Raw genomic sequence first — 22,688 nt, forward strand, 5'->3', positions numbered from 1 at the left:
CATATTCCACTAGATATTCAAGAATTCGAGTTTCTTCATCTCCTACTTAATATAACTAGTTTTAGTTTTCATGTATATAATTGTCCAGGTGTATTCTTGAGAAAATAGAGGTAGCTCTTTCGTAAATTTTTCTTTTATTTTCTTTTTTTTTAATGAAGCCTTGGCACTGCTTTTGGTTCAAATTATGGTATTAAAAAAAAATGTAAATTTGTAAGATGATTTTTAACACATGAAGAAAGAAATTTTGTTAGCATGAATACGCAACTATGTACTACAAAAACAAAGTGAACATAGTCGCATTACTTATTCGCCCAGTTTACAGTTGAACACCGTTACAGCCAATCTGATCGTACGCTAATTCAATTCGTTGTGCATGATTCCTAAACATATTGGTCTCGTATTCAGAGTCGTTGCGAGGCGTGACTAGAACCATACTAAAATGTTCTACTAACATGTTTCATGCAGTAGTCAGGCCTTTAATATAAGGCTAATCAAACGTCAAAATGATTCTGAATACGGTCTAATTTTGTTCAATAGTATTCTGTTCTGGAAACATTCTTGTGGTAAATACACAACTATTCTCAAATTATGTATGTACTGAGAAACACAACTGCTGATGATTTCATTAAATTTATCATTTCAATTTAAATTTTTAAGTAGGGCTGGGGACAGAGCATGATAGGATACCGGGAAGCTGGGGATTTCGAGAGGTAATTACTGAGGGCCACATCCTGAAATCATCACTGGGTCCCATGTTCTTCAAACTAGGGTTCTTGAAAAAGTTACAGTTTGCTTAGTGACGGACACTGTAAATAGGTTTTATCGAAAACTCTTACCCCCTTTATCACGTCTAATTCAAAGAAAGAAAAAAAAACACCAAATTTCTATTTTTTTTTTAAAAAAAAAAAGTATTTTTACTTACCAGAACTTGAGTAATTCCATAGATAAAGACGCTAGCAGGAAACCTGGCTACCCTATGTAGGCTGTTTGGGAATTAGTAGTTCGAACAGAGTAAAATACATTGGGCCAGTTAGTCACCCAAAGATTTCCATCACTTATCCACTATCAACGGGGTCAATTCATAGGAAGTGGCCAAGAGCAGGTTGCTCGACCATCACCGAAAATTATAAAACAGTGTGACGAATCTTGTGTATGAGGTCAAGAACAGTATTCACGTTGTTGTATGTACAGTCCGCACCAAAAAACCTGCAACATGAGCATGTAAGTTTATTGTGAAACGACGAAGTCTTTTGTTCAAAAATAAATGTGCAGGGGAGGACACAGAGGTTTCTTCTGGCGTGATTTGTGCCACTTAGACGTTATGTTAATTCTCTGCGCTGTTAGGCGTAGTTTCACAATAAACTTACATGCTAATGTTGCAGGGTTGCAGGTTTTTTTTTTGCTGCGGACTGTACAACTGTTCATGAATGGCGGCCATCTTTGTTGCTAATGCAATACCAATTTTGTGCATTTGCAAGCGTTTACGAAAACTAGAGCTGCTCAGAATATACGAATCAGACGAACACCAAACAAAGACGAATATTTACAAGAGAGACTGAGGTACACGGAGAATATATAGGACTAGCTCAGGAGAGTAATGCTTCCGGAAGTAGGAACGAAAAACACAGTTCTGATTGGTTGGCGTTATCTACTTCTTGCCACGTTGCATTCAAATAGCAGAAATCAAACGATTGTTGTTGTCGGTCTTCGTGGCCGACTGGGTTAGCGCTATATGCTAGTAACAAAAATCTCTTTTGGCGTGAGTTCAAACCCGGCCCGAGGAATTTTTTTTACATTTTTATAACACTTTTTAAATTAAATTAATACTCAAAAAAGTGATTTACTTAGTTTTGTGCAGATAAGTAGTAGTAGGAACGGGTTAGAGGCCCCGCAGGGCTCGTTTGTTTCCCTTGTACTCCATGATATAAATTTTCTGACCAACTTAAAACTGGCTAGGATAGCGCGTAAAACAGCTGGCTAGAGTAGCGCGCAGAAAAACGTACTTCCGGGAGCATTACTCTCTCGAGCGGGTCGTGAGTATATACTCTTGCTTCTAAATGAATATGTAGGGTTGCAAAACAATACATGAAATCACCAGAAATGTATAGAAATCACACTTCTAAAGGGGTTATATGGTGGAATGGCATAAAGTATGCCATTTTTGGGGCATAATATCTCAGAAGGGCAAAGTGCTAAAAATTGCTGCTTAGGCCACGAAATAACTCCGTAAGTGAATAAACTATTGCAAAAACAAATGATGACTGATATTACATACAGAAAAAACTGAAGACATGGTAAAGCACGTGCTTGACAATTGTCATAGTCCGGAAAAAAAAAATAAATGTTTGGATCTCAAAAACTACGCATGGTGCATCAATTAGGCTCGCTTTTGTGTTGTTGTACAAAAGCTTGCGAGTGGCGTTTTGTAATGCTAATTCTGCCGTGAACTATGTTAGGCCTACATATGCCCTGATTCTAAATCAGGGTGTCTACTAAAATTCCAAAATGAAATTTCGTGACTTTTTTTTTATTTTTACCAAATCACAAAATTTCCTAACATTTTTAAGAGCAAATTAGGCCGAATTTTCATCCATGCGATAGAAACTCACTTTGCTTGCGATTTGGTAGCGTCTAAAGCCGACCATAGACATTTTTGGTGGTGAATTTTGACGTTTTATAGAACAAAATTTTCCAATCTGTACTTACATTTGTACAGTTTAAAAAAATCTTGACCCAAAAGCTAAATTTCGTGACTTTTCCGTAACTTTCATGACCGTTTTCTGATTTCGTGACCGATAGACACCCTGTAAATGCTTAGGCAATACACGAGATTATCTGGAATAATTAAACACATTAATGAACTTATATTATATATATATATAGGGGAAGGTAGTACACAGTGGATCAGAAGGCGTTATTCATTTATTTATTGCACAAATTCACCTAGCGCATGTCAGTTATTCTGTTTTCACATTACACACTTATGAACGAAATGTCAACAACAATGGATGCTTCTCATTTGTGGTGAAGTGAAAAATCTGTTTTCCTTATGCTGAAGTAAAAAATGAAGTAATAGGAGTGAATGCTCTGACGCTGTGATTTATCTTTTAATTTAGAATATCACGGACACGGAAGGTAGGTAAGAATGTATTTGTAATATAGCATTGTTTATTTTGTTCTTCTACTTTAATAGTTCCTTATTGTGAGAAACTGTTTGGGTTGACATCAACAAGTACACAGTGGATCACATCGGTGTGGTACACAGTGGACTGATCCCTCCGTACCTCATTGTGTTTATAGAAGTCAATGTATTTGGCATACTCGTTTAGAAACAAGTCATAGTATTGGCATTTCACGGAGCTTTTAATATCATGTTACACGTTACAGATTAATCGTTTAACCACAAGGAAATATACGCAAAGCAACATGAAAAACATTTATTTAGATAAGAGAAGCAGTGCAATTAGTGGTGGAGCAGGGATATTCTATTAGCAGCGTTGGTAAATTGAAGAACATTGATTACACAACTTTGAGCAGATGTGTCAAAAAAATAAGAAAGAACCAGGTGACAATGTTAAAATGAAGTCAAATTATTCTGTATGACAAATATTCACTTCAGAGTTGGAGCATTTATTTCCGAAATACATAAAAATGTGCAACAAGATGTCTTAGTCTACGTTGCCGTGAGGCGTTTGGCATATGAAATTGACAAGAACAACAATATATCGATACCTGCTTAGTGGGAAAAAAAGCAAAATTTCAGGTCTAGAGTGAATCGTAATAAAGATCTTAGTATTCGAAATCCCGAAGATGTGTTGAATAGCGTCAATCTTAGACTCTCAAGATTGATGTCATTCAACAAACACAATGTTGAGGCATTCTTTAGTAATTTACGTAACTTGTCTACGAAATATCCCAAATTCTGTAGCCTTTTACGTATTTTCAACTTGGACATGAACTAGAACAGATCAGACATCCAAGAAAGTAATAACAGAGAAAGAAGCCAGTGAATAAAAGGAGTTCAAATTCAGCAACAATCTGAAGCAAAATGGATAAAATAAAGAAAATGATTTTTAGATTTCGTTTCTAAGAAGTGAGAAGATACACGAAAGTTTCGTCCACCCAAATAATCCAGATATTTCACCCACACACAATATTTGAATAGTAAGACGGCTTCCAAAACCTCTTATTGTGAAGAATAAAATACTCTCTCTTCATATCAGGTTGCCGGTAGAGTTCCATGGAATTGATCTCCGCTAACCTTTTGAAGTTTCAAAGGATGATATTGTCGAGCTGGACATATATTTTTGTCGTCATAGTGAAACTAATAATTTGCATAATCAGAATAATTGAATTCAGTACAGAAAGTTAAATTCTCCATTTTATAACAAATTGATTATGCTATTGTGCATAACTACTAAATTTACTAATCCAAAACCAAAGATTCTCCGTACAAGATATCAATTTAATTGTCTAAAAAGTTTGTTTTATAACAGTCGTTTGTATTGTTTATTTTGGTAATCAATTTCTGAAATTAATACTATGCAATTAAGATGCTTGTAATACTTCGATTCTAACTATTATTTAGAATTTTAAAATTTATTTTGTATTGTGAGTAATAAAGATTTTGACAATAATGCTTACAATTTTATGTAGATTTGGAGATTTTCAGATGATGGGCCCCTATCATACGGTTTCTATTAATTACTTTCAATACATTGTTCCTTTGATCCACTGTGTACACATATATGATCCACTGTGTACGATGGTGGTACACAGTGAATCACTTTACAAGCATTAGCATTAACTGTAACTGTAAAATACAGAGCAGCGCTTCATATTAATAAATTACTTACGAATGTAGTGGAGACATGTGTTCATGTTCTACACTAAACAAATTCCAGTAATAGTTGCATTAAATGGATTTGTGCTGAAAGTTTTAAAAATTGATCCACTGTGTACTACCTTCCCCTATATATATATATATATATATATATATATATATATATATATATATATATTTCTTCAACGTATATCTTGTTCGACACCTTAAAATGTTGTACATACAGATTACACAAGATTGTTCCTCCTTGCATCTGTATCTTTCTAGTTACTATAGCAACGACATTAAAATAAGTAAATAAATCGTCATAGCAACAACAACAAACAAAATCTCAATATAATACAAAACATTTAAATTATTTCTTCATACAATTTCTTCTTCTTGATAGCTTGTGCCTTTTTCAATAGATCATTTTGCCCATAAATACAAATAATACTTAAAAGTACATATGATATACATTATCGTTTGTAGTTTGTTCCATCTTTCTAGCTCCATGATCATTACCACATTTATATGGTGAGGGGATTAGCTCCCCCTTGCACCCACGATACCCATCGTCTAACTGGACTGCGGTATTAAGACACTTAATTTATCAGCAAAGTGTCATTGAAATCCAATCTCAGTTAGGGAAGTTAATGTGTTCATAAGGTTGCGTTACACCTATCTATCCTATACCTTGTGAACACATGAACTTCCGTAACGGAATAAATTTCAATGATACGTACTTTGCTTAACAGGACAAAAGGCTCAGCCAGCAGTTGAAACCTCCATCGCTTCGCTCCTAATTAACCTAGAGAGATGATTTAGGTGTCTATCTCTTTAGGAAGGATGCAACTTTCCAACGGTGTGCATTTCGTCCACATCGGGGGGAGGAGGGGGTCTAGCAACGGAGAAGTTGGATGTTACGTTCCCCCCTCCGAATTTGGGGAAGGAAACTCTCCAATCAAAGGAAAAAATGAAATCTAAGTTTAACGTCCCACGTTTATGCCGGTTAGGCTAAAGGAGATGATAATGAAAGATGAGTGAAATGGTGGAATGAAGTGGGAGGAAACGGGAGAACCACGAGAAAACCCACGAGCACGGCGTTTGTCCACCACAAAGTCCACACGGCGCGAGCTGGGATCGAACCAGGGACCCCAAGCACCGGAGGTGAACGCTCTACCACTGAGCCACCGCGCCCCCTCCAATCAAAGGAGTTACAAACATAAAAAGTGGTAGTAATAAAGATAAATGAACTTCTTAACTAATGATATTCTGTATATGGCCGTTCTTGCGCATATACCACTTCGAGTATATATATATATATATATATATATATATATATATATATATATATATATATATATATATATATATATATATTAATTTCTTCTCCTTTTACGGGTTGGGCACGGGGGCACAAAAGTTACTTCGTTGGAATCTATATCCCATAAGCTTTCCAAGGCACAAGAGTTAGCTTGTTCGAATCTGTTCCATAACCTTTACAACTTGGTATATTTATGTCCCTGTAAAGGTTCCTTAATACCATAGTCCAGTTTGACGAGGGTGTTGTGGATGCAAGGGGGAGCTAGACCTTTCACCATATAGACGTAGCAATGATCATGAAGCTAGAAAGATGGAACGCCACTCGCAAGTTTTTGTACAACTGAACACGAACAAAAGCGGGTCTAATTGCTGAATCATGCGTAGTTTTTGAGATTAGCATGAAACATACCCAAACATTTATTTTTTTCCGGGCTACGACCAACGCCACGCACGTACTCTTAATTTTTTACTGTCTTCACTTTTTCCCATGTATTTTTTTTTTTTTTGCAATAGTTTATTCACATACGGAATTACTTTGTTGCCTAAGCAGCAATTTTTAGCATTTTGCCCTCCTGAGATATTACACCTCAAAAATGGCATCAATTTCACAAACTTCAACTTTCAGACCCCCATAAATCTACGGTGCCATTAGTTCCATAGCTGTGGATATTTCTGAATACTCTTTACATGCAATAGTATTCAGTGCAAAACTTTTGAAATCCCCACTTTGTGTCATTCCAAATTACAGCCCCTTTAAACGTGTAATTTTCTGTACTTTTTCTGGTGGTCAAAAATTGGTTTGCAACCTTGCCTATTCATTTAGAAGCAAAAGTATATATTCTCCGTGTACTTCAGTCTCTCCTGTAAACAATCGTCTTCGTTTGGTGTTTGATTCGTACGTTCTGAGCAACTCTAGTTTTCGTAAACGCTTGCAAATGCAAAATTGGCACTGCACCAACAACAAAGATAGCCGCCATTCAGGACACCTTGCACATACAACAACGTGAATACTGTTATTGACCTTCTCATACATAAGGTTCTTCACTAACCATCTTTGGACCACTTCGTATGGACTGACCCAAAGGCAGTAATTCTTTCGGAAAAATTACGGAATTTCGTTGGTTGGCCTTAGTTGCTTGCTCTATCGTTCTCCCATAGTTACACGTACTGCCTGTGCTATGGTAACAGTCGAATGGCTGTTGAATCGATATGAAGTAGTGTTACGAGCCGATAAAAGTTCTCCAAAACTGTTCAAAACCTGTAAATGACTTACCTATTGGGCCTGTAGAAATCATGAAATCAGTTACCTATTATTGCAATGCAGTCTTAAAAATAAAAAATAAGAAAAAAATAAATAAAACAAAAAAACTTATGAAGTTCTGTAATCTTATCTATAGAAGAAATTAAGTTTTTTTCTTTTTTTGCCTACAATTGCAAGAATTTTAATTTTTTAAGCGAGTCTGGCCATAAGAAAAAAATCATTGACAAGTTTCGTAAAGTAAGAACAATTAATCATTTGAATTTTTTTTGGAAAGCTGCTCACTATTTCATTACGAACGTTCATGCAATCTGGACTGTAAAAGGGATGACTGAATAGTTCCCATCGAAATCCTGTCTCAACAATAAGAGCAGCTGTGTGTGGGCGGTCGTTGTCATGGATCAGAGTAATCCTAGAACGTACCACTCCCCCCTCCCCGATTTTGGATGACACGTTACAGATTATTCAATATTTGGCAATATACATCTGCTATATCGTGATTTCAAGAATTATAAAAGGATCACACTCTTTTGGTCCCAAATTATGATTGTCATGATTTTGTGAACTGATTGTGTTTGAATTTCTTTGCTTTAGAAACCGAGTACCGCCATTGCATTTACTGTTGCTTTGACTTCCCATTGGCGTACAACATCCAGGTTTCATCCCCTGCTACAGAGAAAAAGATGTCATCTCAATCAATCCACCAATGAGCCAAAAAAAATTACATGCAAGTTTCATCGTTTAGGCACACACCTCGCACACAGTTTATGATAACCCACACTGCCAGTAACAATTAGATGCATTGGGGGCGCGGTGGCTCAGTGGTAGAGCGTTCACCTCCGGTGTTGGGGTCCCTGGTTAGATCCCAGCTCGCGCCGTGTGGACTTTGTGGTGGACAAACACCGTGCTCGTGGGTTTTCTCCGGGTTCTCACGTTTCCTCCCACTTTCTTCATTCTACCATTTCATTCATTTCTCATAATCACCGTCTTCTTCAGCCTAAACGGCATAACTTTTTTTCAATTACATGCTAGTTTCCAGAGATATCTGCGAAAACAATGCGAGTTCAATTTTAAGCTGACGATTAAATCGTACTTTCTCGTTAACGCATTCCGCCGATCATCCACTACGTTCCTCGTCATTAACATTCGAACGTCCTTCCCAAATCACTGGGCCAGTGCCTGACCTTCCTTCACTCATTACTGTCGGTTCACAAATGGCACACAATGCCCAATAGATGTCAACTGCATTCTGTCCTTTGGCATTCAGAAATCTTATTACAGATCCGACCTCATTTAAGGCGGGATTTTATATTACGACAGCCATTTCACCTTACTATTCTCCATCTACAGGATGTTGTCTCCATGTGTTCTTGTACGTAAGCAACAGTACAAAGTAACAGAAGAACTCAAAGAATAATCCTGCATTTTAGAAGTAAACTATGAAAAGGTTAGTAATAAAAAGTACACACTATATTTTTATGAAAACTTTATTAAATCTTTAAAATTTGTAACTATATTGTAAAATATGGAAAATAAAAGCTCTCACAAACCTTTTTCTTCTTGTTTCAGTACCCATTTTGCAGTGGCTTATGGATATCTTTATTTTTTTTTTTTAATATACATATCAAAGATAATCACCATCATCATATGCTATCACCTGAATAAATACTACACACGCATTTGTTCGCCACTCTCACCTGATACGTAATTATGGATGACTCAGTTCACATTTGGTAATGTATTAAAAAAAAGTGGAAGATCAAAAAATACTGTTTAATTAACAGTGGCAGGAATGTATCTCGATTTTGGATTTAATTAATTTCTGAAATGGAATTATTCTTATTATACGTAACTTTAGAAGAGGGCGTTTTTAAAACTTAAATTTCCTTTTCTTGAATGATTAAGTTAGGATTACGGTACCATACCCCCATACCTTTCTTTAAAAGTTACTTTTTCGATGAAAGTAATTATCTTACGTTTTACGCAAATTCATATAATTTAATGAATTATATTTAGAAGTTATTAGAAGCAATATTCGACGACGATTTTGTTAAGTCTACTTCAAATTTAAAAATTTAGTTGTCAAAATTCTTAAGATTAAAAAAAAAAAGTGGGTAGTTATAACAGTTATACTGCAAAGCAGTAGCACATGTGATATTATTATTATTTAGTACGTACGTTCTAAATATAAATTTACATTTTGAAAAATCTAACATCAAATTACGCCGAGATATTACATCAACGCCATGCAACGTTCAGTTTTATATTATTAACGACTTCTAATATTAAATTATGGGTTAGGTAGATTTAACTTTGCTATATCTTATATTATTTGGAAGTGTCCTACACGGGGTTAGTAGTAGAAAGATACATATATCCGCAGATTATATGACCTAGCGTGAAGAAACCAAAAATAAACGTGCCGGAAAAAAACTGATCAGAAATATTTAAACCCGAGTTCAATACTGTATCTCTGGAAAAGTATGTAAGTTTTTAAAACAAAATGTCTTGGAACATGGAATACTTAATCTATCTATACCGATTAGTTGTAAGGTCTTACGACGATGAGTTAATCTCTTCTTTCCATCACTAATTTAGTATTTCCGGATATACGTAATATTTGAAAAACAAAGTTTAGTATTTCCGGATATACGTAATATTTGAAAAACAAAGTTTAGTATTTCCGGATATACGTAATATTTGAAAAACAAAGTTTAGTATTTCCGGATATACGTAATATTTGAAAAACAAAGTTTTGTTTTTCAAATATATGTATATCCGGAAATACTAAGTCTGAACTCTGTTCTATGCAATGCCTCTTTGCTCCTCTGAAACAGAAATGCATAACAATCCACACTTTTCCTATTCAGTTAAATAATAATGTGGTTAAGTAAAACAAACAAACAAACAAAACAAAAAAAAAAAAAAGAATTATACAAGATTAAAACGCATCACGTATAGATTTTTAAATATGTATAGATATATATATTAAGTGCAAGCGTAATATTACAAAGCTACACCTGATGAGTTTAGTTACCTATTTCTAGAACTACGTATGTATTGTTTTCAACATTTAACACTTGATTTAATACATGTAAGACGCATATATGTTTTATATTCTTCAATGAACATTTAAAAAGTGTTATATGCAACGCTGTAGTTTAGTTTTTTATTACACTAAATATTCTTTATATATATATATATATATATATAAAACGTATTTCAGTTTGTCTCCTCCACGTTAAGTGAATCTTCGAGTAGTTTGTTTTTCAAATTACCTCACTGCGAAGTTTTTGATATTCTACTGATAGAAGTATTATACTCAATGGCTTTAGTATGGTAGATTTAAAAAAAAAAAAAAAATCAAGATCCAGCTGGTATGGAATTATTTCCATTCCATTTATTTTCCATTCTATTAAAAATTATGTTTACCGATTTAATATTGTTTAAACGCGAAATTTTAATTTATTATTATTATTATTATTAATTATGAATTTTTAACACTTTGATGTAAAATGTAAATCGAGAATTCAATCGCAATATACTTTTGGTCAATCTTTTGACCAAACAACTTGAGCACCATTCTAGGTTCTTACAACACACATCATTTGCTTTCCCACCCCCTTTATGATATACCCTGTGTTTTCATTTGTATGTAGTTACGCTCAAAAGTAAATCCCATCTACTAGCTATCATACGTATTAGATGTTGATTAACACTCAATATTTTAGTACACTATATGCACAATTAGATAATCCTCGCCCTGTCGTTGAAATAATATCTACAGTTTTTTCAACACAAATATTATCGCCAAACAGTCAGCATTTAAAAAAAAAAAAAAATGTAAATACGGACGATGAATGCAGGCAATGGGAACAACAATATTTAAGTGCAAAACGCAATTCTTTCTTAATACGTATACCCTTACGAAAAATGTAGCAATAAAATCGTTCAATTGTTTTCAATTTATCCTTGTATTTTCCTGTTCTTCGAGCACACTTTACGGTTTCAAACTAGTTACCATCTTTATTAAATTTACAATAAAGTGTGTTCAAATTACTACTAAGAATACTGGAACCAGATTAATAAACAAACAAATATATATTTTGTTCTTGAACAAGTATACGTAGAACTATTATCTTGAGATTTGCATTAAGACTGTCATCCCCAGCGTAACCCATACCCATGAATGGGAATTACTATTGAGCATAACTATTTGTCATATACTGTGAAGGACAAAGTTTAAACCACAGTAATTTGTGTCTGAAACCTGCGAATATCATCTTCAACTCTTTTGTACTTATACAACTTTGAAGTTGTGTTTTCTTTCTTAATGACGTAATATTACAACAGAAGATCAACTATAAATAATGAATCAATGGTCTGTATTTGTGTGTACGTCATATGAGTATGCCTAGATTTTTATTTATTTGAACCAGTAATGACAAATGTACGAACAGTCTCTCTACTGTGTTATTCTAACATTTTAAAAAAAAAGTATTAAGGATGGGAGTGGGAAAGATTCGAAACTTGAAATATATACACAGCCTATTTCTTTCTCTCCTATTTTGTACAAAGCACGTTAAGTGCCAGTACACAGGAATATGAATATAATCTCAACTTCAGGAATATCTACTTCCGTTATTATACAGAAGTAAATTTGCATTGTTTTTCTCGGTTTTGTTTGTATGGGTTGGGAACAGACGAATCCTGCAAAAGAAAAAGACATTTCGCTTCTGAAAATGTTTAACAAGTTTACATTTTTTTTTTTTTTCACATTTATGTATACGGAAGTAATGAAACAACATGGACGCTCATTCTTCGAGCATGGAATGTACACAGTTTCATTGGAACATTTTTGTTTTTACACGAAAATTCAACTCCGTTCAAGCAGTTTCCTTCCACTTCTTTATAAAACTACAAAGACTACGAAAACGTAGTTAATTATCATGATGAATAAAATAATGATTACGATTTGTTTGTCCTAACGTTCGACATACTATTGAAGCATTTAGGTTTTATGTTGCGCTTATGCGAAAACTAGACTAACTCTCAGTAGTACAGCATACACATATCCTGAATACAGGTTCAATTCGGGCATTGAGGACTATTCCCATGCCCACGGAGGGCTTGATTCGCTTTCTGTGTAATTTTAGCCATATTCTACGCCCATCTCCATAATCAGCTGTTCCTTACTAGGCACAGTCATTACGTGTCTGCCAAATTGATTATGAATTTACGATTAACTTTTCAGACCATTGGCAAACGGCTAATCCATTGTGTACTGGGGTTTAGTTTATTTATTTGAACATACACAATCATGACAATAGAGATCAATACTGATTTACAACAGAACGAACCAATTTCCTTCAATTGTATTCTCCATGCTTCCAAGAATGAATTTCCAGAACAGTGGGTACACTGCATATAAAATTACCAGCGCAATATTAATTCCTTAGTATTTAGAACGCCAATTCCTATAACTGGGAAAATGAAATTAGTTCCTGAAACACAGTGGCGTACACAAAAGTGTTTTTCGGGGTTTAACCGCACCGAAATTGTACATGACATAAGTATCTCAATAAAAACCATGGTGCTGCTATTTGTTATGCATACATATAAAGACAGATGTTACAAGAGGTACCTGGGGTAAGGTTCCTAATGGTATTGGAGAGATCTGCTTCTACATATGCCTTTTAAGAGTAGTTACCCTTTCTCAAGGTGCACCTTCTGCCTTCCTCATTTTGAGGACACCGAAGATTTGAAACTACATCGCAGTGAATTCTACGTTCATATACCACTCATTACATTATGATAAATTTCTGCGCTACAAAAATTAAGAGCTATGCGATACAAAAATTAACTTAAGTCCTTCAACTGATCCTACTTACCATTCCATCATTAGCACACTAGGTATCTCAAGTACGATGGAATTAAGCATTTGGGGTATTTACAATTTGCGAACGACCTGGTATTTACGGGCTTAACATTCCTTTTCAGCACCAAGACTAAGAAATGATACAGCTCAAAAATGCTTTCTACAAGAGTAGAATTTGACTACTACATTCTTTCATCTCATATATTAAAATACAATAATTCTGAGTGCCATTTCTTGTAAAGCCGACCATGTGTTGTATAGGCTTTCTTCGAAGAAAGATATTTTCAACATGATTATAGAAATAAACATATTCCAAGACGTGTTTTAATTACTTAGTATGTTGTCACGTCTTGTTGATTGCTCTTCACGGTAGAATATGAGCTTAGGACATTTTTACAAATGATTAATTTAACTATAAATCATCCAATACAGTAAAACCAGAGAAGTTAGTAGCCTTTCTAACTTTGATATATCCTGCTGATACACGTACACATGGCCTTGATAAATTAGTACTTCACCGTTGCCATTTCTGTGTATGATGTTTGGTTCGATTCCTGCCCACGCGAGTTTGTGGTGAACATTAAGTCCGGTAAATTTTCGTTTCCTCCCACATTCTCAGTCTACCAATTCTTTCATAATCAAAAGTTGTCCATCTCCGACGTACGACCAGAAATTTCTCATACTTGGGTCATTGAGTTTGTCTTTCCTGGGCACTTGTCAGAGGGAAATACGTGAAAATTAAGAATGTAGAAATGCTACTTGGCAAGGCTCCCAGAACAAAAAACTGATTCACATGTTTATTTAGCTGCAATAGCACTAAGTAATCAACTTGAATGCCACGGTATATACAAGTTTCAATGTATCCAACAATAAATTGCATACAGTACACATAGGAAAGGAAATAACTTTCAACAAGATATTTAGAAACCTTTATTTAGTATTATCATCATCATCTTTGGCATCATCAATCCTCAACTATATCCTAACAACACTGTTTACTCAACTAATTTTAAAAATATGACTTTTTAAAAAAACAATCATGCATACCGATTCAGGCTACCAAACTGAAAAGATTTGCTAATAAACGCAAATAATACTTCACCACATGCATTAGCGCTACTCGTATTGCAATGAAGTGTGCATTTCTGAACTGTATTGTTGTTACACGTGGAAGAACAGTGAGTCTTATTTCAGTAATTGGTACAATTAGAGGTGTACAAAATACCTTTGGCAGATTCAATTTTAGAGTTTACAGTGTTTTGCAAATGCACACGAATTCTATTCTGAACTGTACATCCAAATGTCCAATATTTTGGTTATAGGGATTAAATGGTGAAATAAAGTGTAAAAAAGCGAGAAATGAGAAAAAAATAGATATACATACTTCGCAGCTGTAAAATTATATTATTTGCATTGTTATTAAAAAAATAAGGACACTAACTTTTTTTTTTATTTTATTTTTTTAATGAAAGATTTGCTTTTAACTTGGATGTATCTACTATATTGAGACTATTATCCGTTAGAATTGAATTGGGAGGTACGGTACATGCCATCTTTTGCTGAGTTAACGCTGCAAAGATTTAGTAATATTCGGTACAGGTAAAATATAGAACTATATCCTTATTTGTGGGCCGGATTGCAATTGGTGTTGTATCCTTGGCCCTTTTGAAGTATATTGTAACTATAGCTACCCCAGAACTACCCAAACACATGGTCAGATGTTTAGAGGAAGGACGGTGCTCGTTCAAATAAATAAATAATAATAAAACTATTCCGGAATTTCAGTAGATTCCATATGATATTCAGATCACATGCACCACATAACATCAAATCTTAAGCACGATGAAAACAAATTATTCAAGTCAACATGTTACTGGAACACTATAGAACAAATACTAAAATGACTAAATTTTCTTCCCGATTTAGGTACTCGAAAAAACTTTCGCAGTGACAGCATTGTGCATCTAAGTTTGTCTGATTTCGTTGGTACGGATATTTGTGAAAAAGATACATTGTCAACAATTGTATGACGTCTAATCACAAAGTAGCCAACGTTTGACTGGGAAAAATATATATACATATATATATATATACACACATACGATTACGCATTGCAAATTTGAAACTAATCCTCTTTATAGTATAAATGGGACTGCGTACACATTTACACACATATATAAAATAGTATGTACGCACACTATCACTGCTTTTATTGTTGGTGGCAAGAATTTTCTGGAAATGCAGTACAACTGGACAGACGCAGTTTGCTAATTTTACTGCTATATCTGCACCCTTTTTAGAGATATTTGACTGAGATAAAGACGAGTCACTCCGAATAGTAGGGAGCCTGACAAACAAGTAAACTATTTGATCAAGAATAGTCTTAATCTGCTTCTGTTGTTTACCTCCACCTCACCGACTTTTTGACAGTGATAGGAGGGCCTGCATGGATCAAGTTCGTACCTAGTCAGTTGTTATTTAGGCTTCTTGAGAGCACATAGATCCGTGATTCGTTCTCCACCGACATGCGGTTTTCTTTGTGCCGGTTGTACCATTCCTCAATTTGTGTAAGGTTATCTTGCTCCCTAAAGCCTGCGTAAATTTTCAGTCCTTTCCAATATAAAGTTACTGGGAAAAATGATGCAGTGTTACCTACATTATTTCGTGTTTTTGTGGATATTGAAAAGCCAGACTGTCGTTAACTACACTCATATACTTGCTTACCGAGTGATTACCAGTTACTAGTGTTAGCTGGAGGCGGGAAAATTCACGTGTATGTAAGTGTAACCAACGTTCCCCCATCAGTGTACATCCATGCTATATTTGTTTCCACGAGAGAATAATACTATTTGAACAGACCATGTACTTGAATTATGAAGCAAATGCTACAGGTCTATCTAAAGCAATGGAAAATATCAAATCAGGAAGAAAAGTGTAGAGGGAAGATTATAGTTGTACAGATGCAATTCGTTCGCATTCATACGGATTTGGGGATTAAATAGAGCAAGCGTGACAAGATTTGTGCTAATCGAACTTCACTGTCCACTTGCATTCACAATTCTAGAAAAGCCTGTCCAATCAACACATGCATAAGTTTACAATGAGATCACATATTTTATGCCTCCCTACCTGTTCCAGTTGTCTGGAGTTCTTAGGACGACTTCACCAGATGCATCTCGTCCTCACACAGGATGCACTAAAGAAGGTATAAACTATTATTATTCGAACACTACCATTTGATAACACAAATGAAACCGATGATACCACTTCCAATCAATCATGTTTACAGGTTAAAATTGTTATTTCGTCGTAGGCTTTAACTACAATATATACATGCAATATTTCCTATTTCCTATAGGAAAATTATATAAATAGAACTCTTATCTAGCATCTGTAATATAAAGTACCTGACATATTTTCGTATAATTTACTGGAAATTATTCAATAAGAAAGATTAATGATTGATATACATTGCACTCATTACTTCCTTAGCTTTCAGTCAGAATGAATGCACCAAACATCTAGATTTCCAATAAACACTATTTATTTTATTATTATTATTTTGTAAAATTATTGTTTGAAAGCAAGTAATTTTCCCCAAATCATTCATCATATAAACTATTCTATACGTACACTTCACTAAATTAAATCCCTCAGACATTTTCATGTGAACTGCCAATATACCACTATAATTTATGCCATACAAGTTACTAATAAGATTATTACTTACTGCGATATATACTACAATATATATTAATTCGCATGAAATTTAGAAACTTTTCAATATCTCGTTATCTGGTTAGTTTGGAACAAATGCGGAGTACTGCTACTTTACAATGCGAAAGTTATTTAGCAACTTATTTACGCTTGGTGAAGACATTTCATCTCATTGCTATGACTACTTAAGAGATTAAGCTGACGCTCTGAAATCTACAGAAGTTTGTATTACTACTGCTAGTATTCTTTGACCACAAAATTTAACAGCATCACTATTTTTTCGATTTCCTTGAAAATAAAACAGAAATTTTGGATTTTTAAGAAATATTTTATTAAAAAACTTTACTTCATTTTGGTTTAAAAAAGATAAATGCAACGAAAATCAAATGAAACATCAATTTTATTTATTTTTTAATATAATTAAGATGCAGTTACCATGTGCACCACAATCATGATTTTGCCTAAAAAAGGATTCTTGTGCCATAGATTTAAGAACTCTAAAAAGTTTAAGAGCAATGATTTGACATAAACATTACACGCTGTTACATTAGTTATCTTAAAATCGATATAGCTACCAATTCTGCATTGCATAATATAATTTGGATATTTTCATTAATTTCCATTTATAAAGCTATAATGAAAACTATTTTAGGCAAATACGCCATTTATAAGAAGTGTCTTGTTTAATTATTTTATCTTTGCATCTTATATATAAGGAACATTCCTGCTAAAATATGGAATTGAAGTTGTAAACATATATACAATTTTAGAAAAACTGGAAATATCTTGAGAAAATGTTTAACAGCAATGTGATGCTTACAAAATTGATTTAAAATACTTATATTTAAGACCTGGATGCTTAACTTGAGAAAAAAAAATCATTACATTATTCTTATACACTAACCACTTGCCCTTGTAAGCATCAAATCGCTGTCTATTACTGATACTTTTCGTAACTGTTCCCATTTAGAAAGAAAAAAAAAGCAATCATTATGCATTCCTATATAAGCGTAAGTGGGAGAAAAAAAAATGATATATCCTATTTTGCATGGCTTTACTTCTTGAGGTTTATATTTGGAAATACAAACTCTGTGTGAAAATTAATTACGTGAACAGAAATACGATCTGATCCGATTTTTCAATTTAATATGTTAAGGATGGTAATTACATATATTACAGTATAAAAGAACCTTGATGCAGGCCTACAACATGCTTACTGAATTAATTAAAAGAATAAAAACTCGGGAACTGCTTGTTGTTCTCTCACCTATCTACCCATTACTGTGCTCCCGGACAAACTACAAAGCTGCATCTGGGATAATGTTCAACAACGCAAGTTTTTTTAAAATTATATCAAAATAATGATCACTTGTAACATGTTTAGCATTAAACTAAATTATAAGCCAAAAATAACATAACGTGCTACCTTTAATACTAATACGAAAACACAACATTTGTCACTTTCCATGTAACAGAAAATATGTCAGGCTTCGTTAAATACCATATAAACACGTTAATAAAATAATGCAGATCTTCGGAGCACTGATGTATATCTACTGGCCAAGAACGAAATCTCTCTCTTCAAATATATACACACAACTAGAAAATTCGGTTTAGAAATACTCAAAAATTTACTGTAGTAAGATTTTGGTTATCCTTTACGATTAAGAATTTAAAATGAGGAAACATATTCCTGAATTTAATAATAATAATAATTCAAATAATAAATATATCCGATGAACTAGTTTCTTTCTTGACCTGAAAGATTTCTCCAAAAATCTGAACAAAGTGAAAACAGAACTTATAATGACGTGAAAGTGCCAAGGAGCACGAAACTAGAAATGATACCATCGGTTTAGTAAACTTAAACAGCAAAATAGGAACAAATAAACTGATGTGTAAATCTCGAAGAAACTATACTAACGTAGCCGGAATTATGGTGTCAACATTTAAAGAAAAAAAATACAATGAAAACTACTACTGTGAAGTACGACAAATTAAAAGACAAAAAAAAAAAAACAAAAAACAAAAAACAAAAAAAAAACAAAAAAAAACATTACAAAAAATTTTATTTGTTCCTAAGAAACTTCTAAACATTTGCATACTAGATCTCTACACATGTAAGAAAAAAAAATACAGAACACAATACACTATGCTAACTATAAATTCTTAAAAACATACCACTGCCCTATCCCCCAAAAAATAAAAAAGAATGTGACTTTAAGGAGGTGTATCTGTTTTTCATTTTTAAGGCAATTTAACAAAGCTAACCCATCAGATTGTATTTTTTAATATTATTTAGCCTTTCTGATTATATAATAGTTTGGATCACATGTTTAAGGAATTAAAGGTATGAATTTATAATTAGCATTTTTTTTTTGAGATTTTTTGAGTTCTGATAAAATACAAAATTTTTAAAACCAAGTATCTTTACCTGGGAATTTGGTTCCATGTGAGACGGCGATCCTAAATTATGTACTGTAAGATGATGATTTTGTGAGGCTGTTTAGTGCTGTGATTTAATAAAAAATACTGGTGCCTGAATAAGATGCTTGAATAATTAGTAAAACTTTTTTGTTTCGTTTTCACTACAACAACTTTATTTGCATTTGATAAAGGGGAATAATACAGAAAGCTGAATCTACTTTACTAGATATATTTTTTTCTCTCGTTTCAATTTTTAAATGCTATACTAACTGTCAAAAAATTAAAAATATTATGTTAAATATTTCACAACTACACATTATTTAGACACATAAATTTAAATGTCAAATTAAATAATGTCTTTCAGCTCGTGTGACAGGAATAAAAATATTAACACATCAGAAAAGAGTGGGAAGCATTAGTATAAGTATTTTTACGTTTACACTGAAATAATGAAAGCATTCCCATTAAATCGGAATAAAACTTTCTCTCTACTCAAAGCCACCTATTTACATTCTACTGAGAAAGAAACATACTCAGTTTTGTTTCAACTTTACGAGATTATTTAGCAAAGCTTATATTATCTTAATTTAAGGTCCTTACATTCACTGTAAGGGTTCAAGTTTTTTCCTTTTAAAGTTTTTTTTTTGAATGTATTGAAATACAAGCTCTTAATTTGGTCTATCCAAACAGCATAGTACTTAAAATAGGGATATTTTCATGCAAAGAAAACACGTTCTTTGATTGTGCGTGGAATGTTTCACATTGACTAAGGACTTCATCTTTCTTAAGATTTTTCCCCGTTTTAAAATCCGTATACTTGTTTAAATATACCTTCCCCCACATACTTAAATAATATTACGCATCAAATACATAAGCAAATTTTAAACTGTTTTAATTAAAATTGTTTTTTTAAAAAGGAAAAATTGAAAGTAGGAATTTTAATCACCATATCTTGAAGGAGATTTGAATTATTTCCCACGGTTAATACAATAAGGAAGAAATAATAATAGTTTAAAAACTGAATAGTTCATAATAGTTCTCAAAATAGTTCATAACCACAAGCATAACTGCAGTCTTTTTTTTTCTTTTTTTGTATTTCATTCATTAAAATATATTCTTTATTATGAAATTCAGAAGACTTTTTCTTTTAGCTATTAGCTACAGATTACACTCCCTTCTGGTAAATAATCAAACATATATTATCATTGTTATATATATAAAAATTAGGGTGACGAGATACATAGAGCTATACTGGAAGACTGTGAAAAACATCTTTCTCTTCTGTTAAAAAACCTTGCTTTATATACTTTTTCTCCTCTCTCTCTCTCTTCACAGTTTGAATTTTTTTTTTCACATTATGATTTTGGTTAGAAGCATGAGGTGGTCATAAATATACCCCGAAATAAAGTTTAGGAAAACAAAGCATTAACGCTTAATTCACCGTCTCTCCTACGTCGACAAGTACCAATACATATATATCTATATATGCCTATACCATGAGTGAAAAATAGTTTATCATCGTGGAAAAAAAAATATCTGCTACTGCTGCTTAAATCCCAAAACACCAATAGCATCAATAATACAATAATCCCGGACAGAAAGAGAAAAATAAAGCATATTGCATTTCCACATTCTTCCAGCAAAAGAAAAATCACCCATTGTTCTACAATAAATTTTCTTCTTCATTTCACTCTGCGAATATATATATATATTTCTTTAATACTTAAAAAAATAATAAAATTTGGTATACTGTTTACCAATTTCGAAACTATGCTTGAGGAAGAGCAAATACATACTGCACAAAATCTGAAGTTTAAAAGTAGGATATGCTAAAAGGAACGCAGTACATGCACAATTGCTTTTTAAGGAAAGTTACACAAAAATACTGAATAGCACACGGCAAACGCAATATACTGAAACAAATACCTACTTTAATTATATAATTAGTAGTTGAACTTCGCAGGTTTAAAATGCCAATATTCTGATCTGTCAATACGAATTGAGTATATCCTCTTGTTTCGAAAGCATTAACATGTAAACAAAAACAAAAACTCAAACCAAAGTAATGTTGCAACACAATAATGGATGAAACCACAGCTTGTAAACTATTCTTAACACAAAAGCCATGCAAAAGGGTTGTCATAACCAACATTGAGAGGGCGGAAAAGGTATTAAACAACTTCCCCAAGGGGGAAAAAAAAAAAAAAAATAAAAGATACACAGCATACCAAATTTTGATGTATTCACGAAGAAAAAAAATTACTGTTGCTGGGTGACTTACTTAACTTACCACTTCTATTGAAATTACCTTTGAGCAAGGGTCTTGTTTAAAATTTTCTAATTATTTTGCAGGTTATTCAATTATTTTTTATTAGTTATTATTTATTTAAGAATACAGAAAACTGCATGAAATACGTGAATGCAGGTGTATTCACAATAAATGAATTGGTCCAGACAAATACTTTCTTGTTAAGATTTATTCAATGTGTGTGTGTGTATATGTTTTCTTTTTTATTTAAAAAAAATGCATTTTTTTAAACTATGATCGTGCTTTCTTTTTTAACTCACATTTATTTGGACATAAAATTTTTTGTTAACTTCTTTATGGGGATAGAGGTTCAATGAAACCTGAACACAACATGCCCACAACGAAGTGTGAGTTGGAAACCTGCAAATAGTACATGGAGAGAGCAAGAGTGAAGAGTACATGTGTAAACATGTGTGAGAGAGAATTTGTTCTTTCTCCCTCACCTTCGCAAGTCCCTGTTCTCACTCTCTTGGACACGACACAGGAGGCTATCAGACAAGCACAGTTTATCACCATCACATAGTTGTAGTCTTCTGTTCTTTATGTTGTAGACAGACAATATAAAATAATTGTTGTGCCAGCAGGCAGGCAGGAAGATGGAAGTAGTCCTTAGTTGTCAGTGATGCCCCCTTGTGCTGGCCAACCTAGACTGCTGTTGTTGATTTACTTGGGTCGGGCGTATGGCACTGGTCGAAAGCGAGCTCTGTCCATAGAACCTGGTGCTTTGAAGCTCTTCCACCGGCCGCCAGTAGTGTCTGTGAGCAAAGGAATAAAGGATGGTTTGTGGTTAACTATTAGAACGTCACTATGGATTCAGTATAGTTTTTAATATTTATGTTTATTTATTCAGCATAATTTTATAATAAAATTATTAAAAATTTTATCTTGAACATTCATACATTAAAAGAAAATAAGTGTGTTGTCCAACCAAGTTTGTCATGTGTAGAAGCTT

At 33.3% G+C, this 22,688-nt stretch overlaps 1 protein-coding gene across 2 annotated transcripts in view; it reads right to left on the bottom strand.

Moving 5' to 3' along the window:
• Nucleotides 1-11,245: 11,245 nt before the first annotated feature.
• The window catches only part of LOC145671495 (KH domain-containing, RNA-binding, signal transduction-associated protein 2-like), a 197,909-nt gene continuing 186,466 nt past the window's right edge, over nucleotides 11,246-22,688 (bottom strand). For both annotated transcript variants that reach the window (XM_081740685.1, XM_081740684.1), the window contains 3 exons: nucleotides 19,436-22,491; nucleotides 16,414-16,480; nucleotides 11,246-12,116 (listed from right to left, as the gene is read on the bottom strand). In XM_081740685.1, the coding sequence (XP_081596811.1) occupies nucleotides 22,353-22,491 (139 nt within the window). In that variant the 3' untranslated portion in view covers nucleotides 11,246-12,116; nucleotides 16,414-16,480; nucleotides 19,436-22,352. The remainder of the gene's footprint in view (nucleotides 12,117-16,413; nucleotides 16,481-19,435; nucleotides 22,492-22,688) is intronic.

Source organism: Thermobia domestica, chromosome 2 (assembly GCF_964235325.1).
Source record: "Thermobia domestica chromosome 2, izTheDome1.hap1.1, whole genome shotgun sequence".
Taxonomy (NCBI): Eukaryota; Metazoa; Arthropoda; class Insecta; order Zygentoma; family Lepismatidae; genus Thermobia; species Thermobia domestica.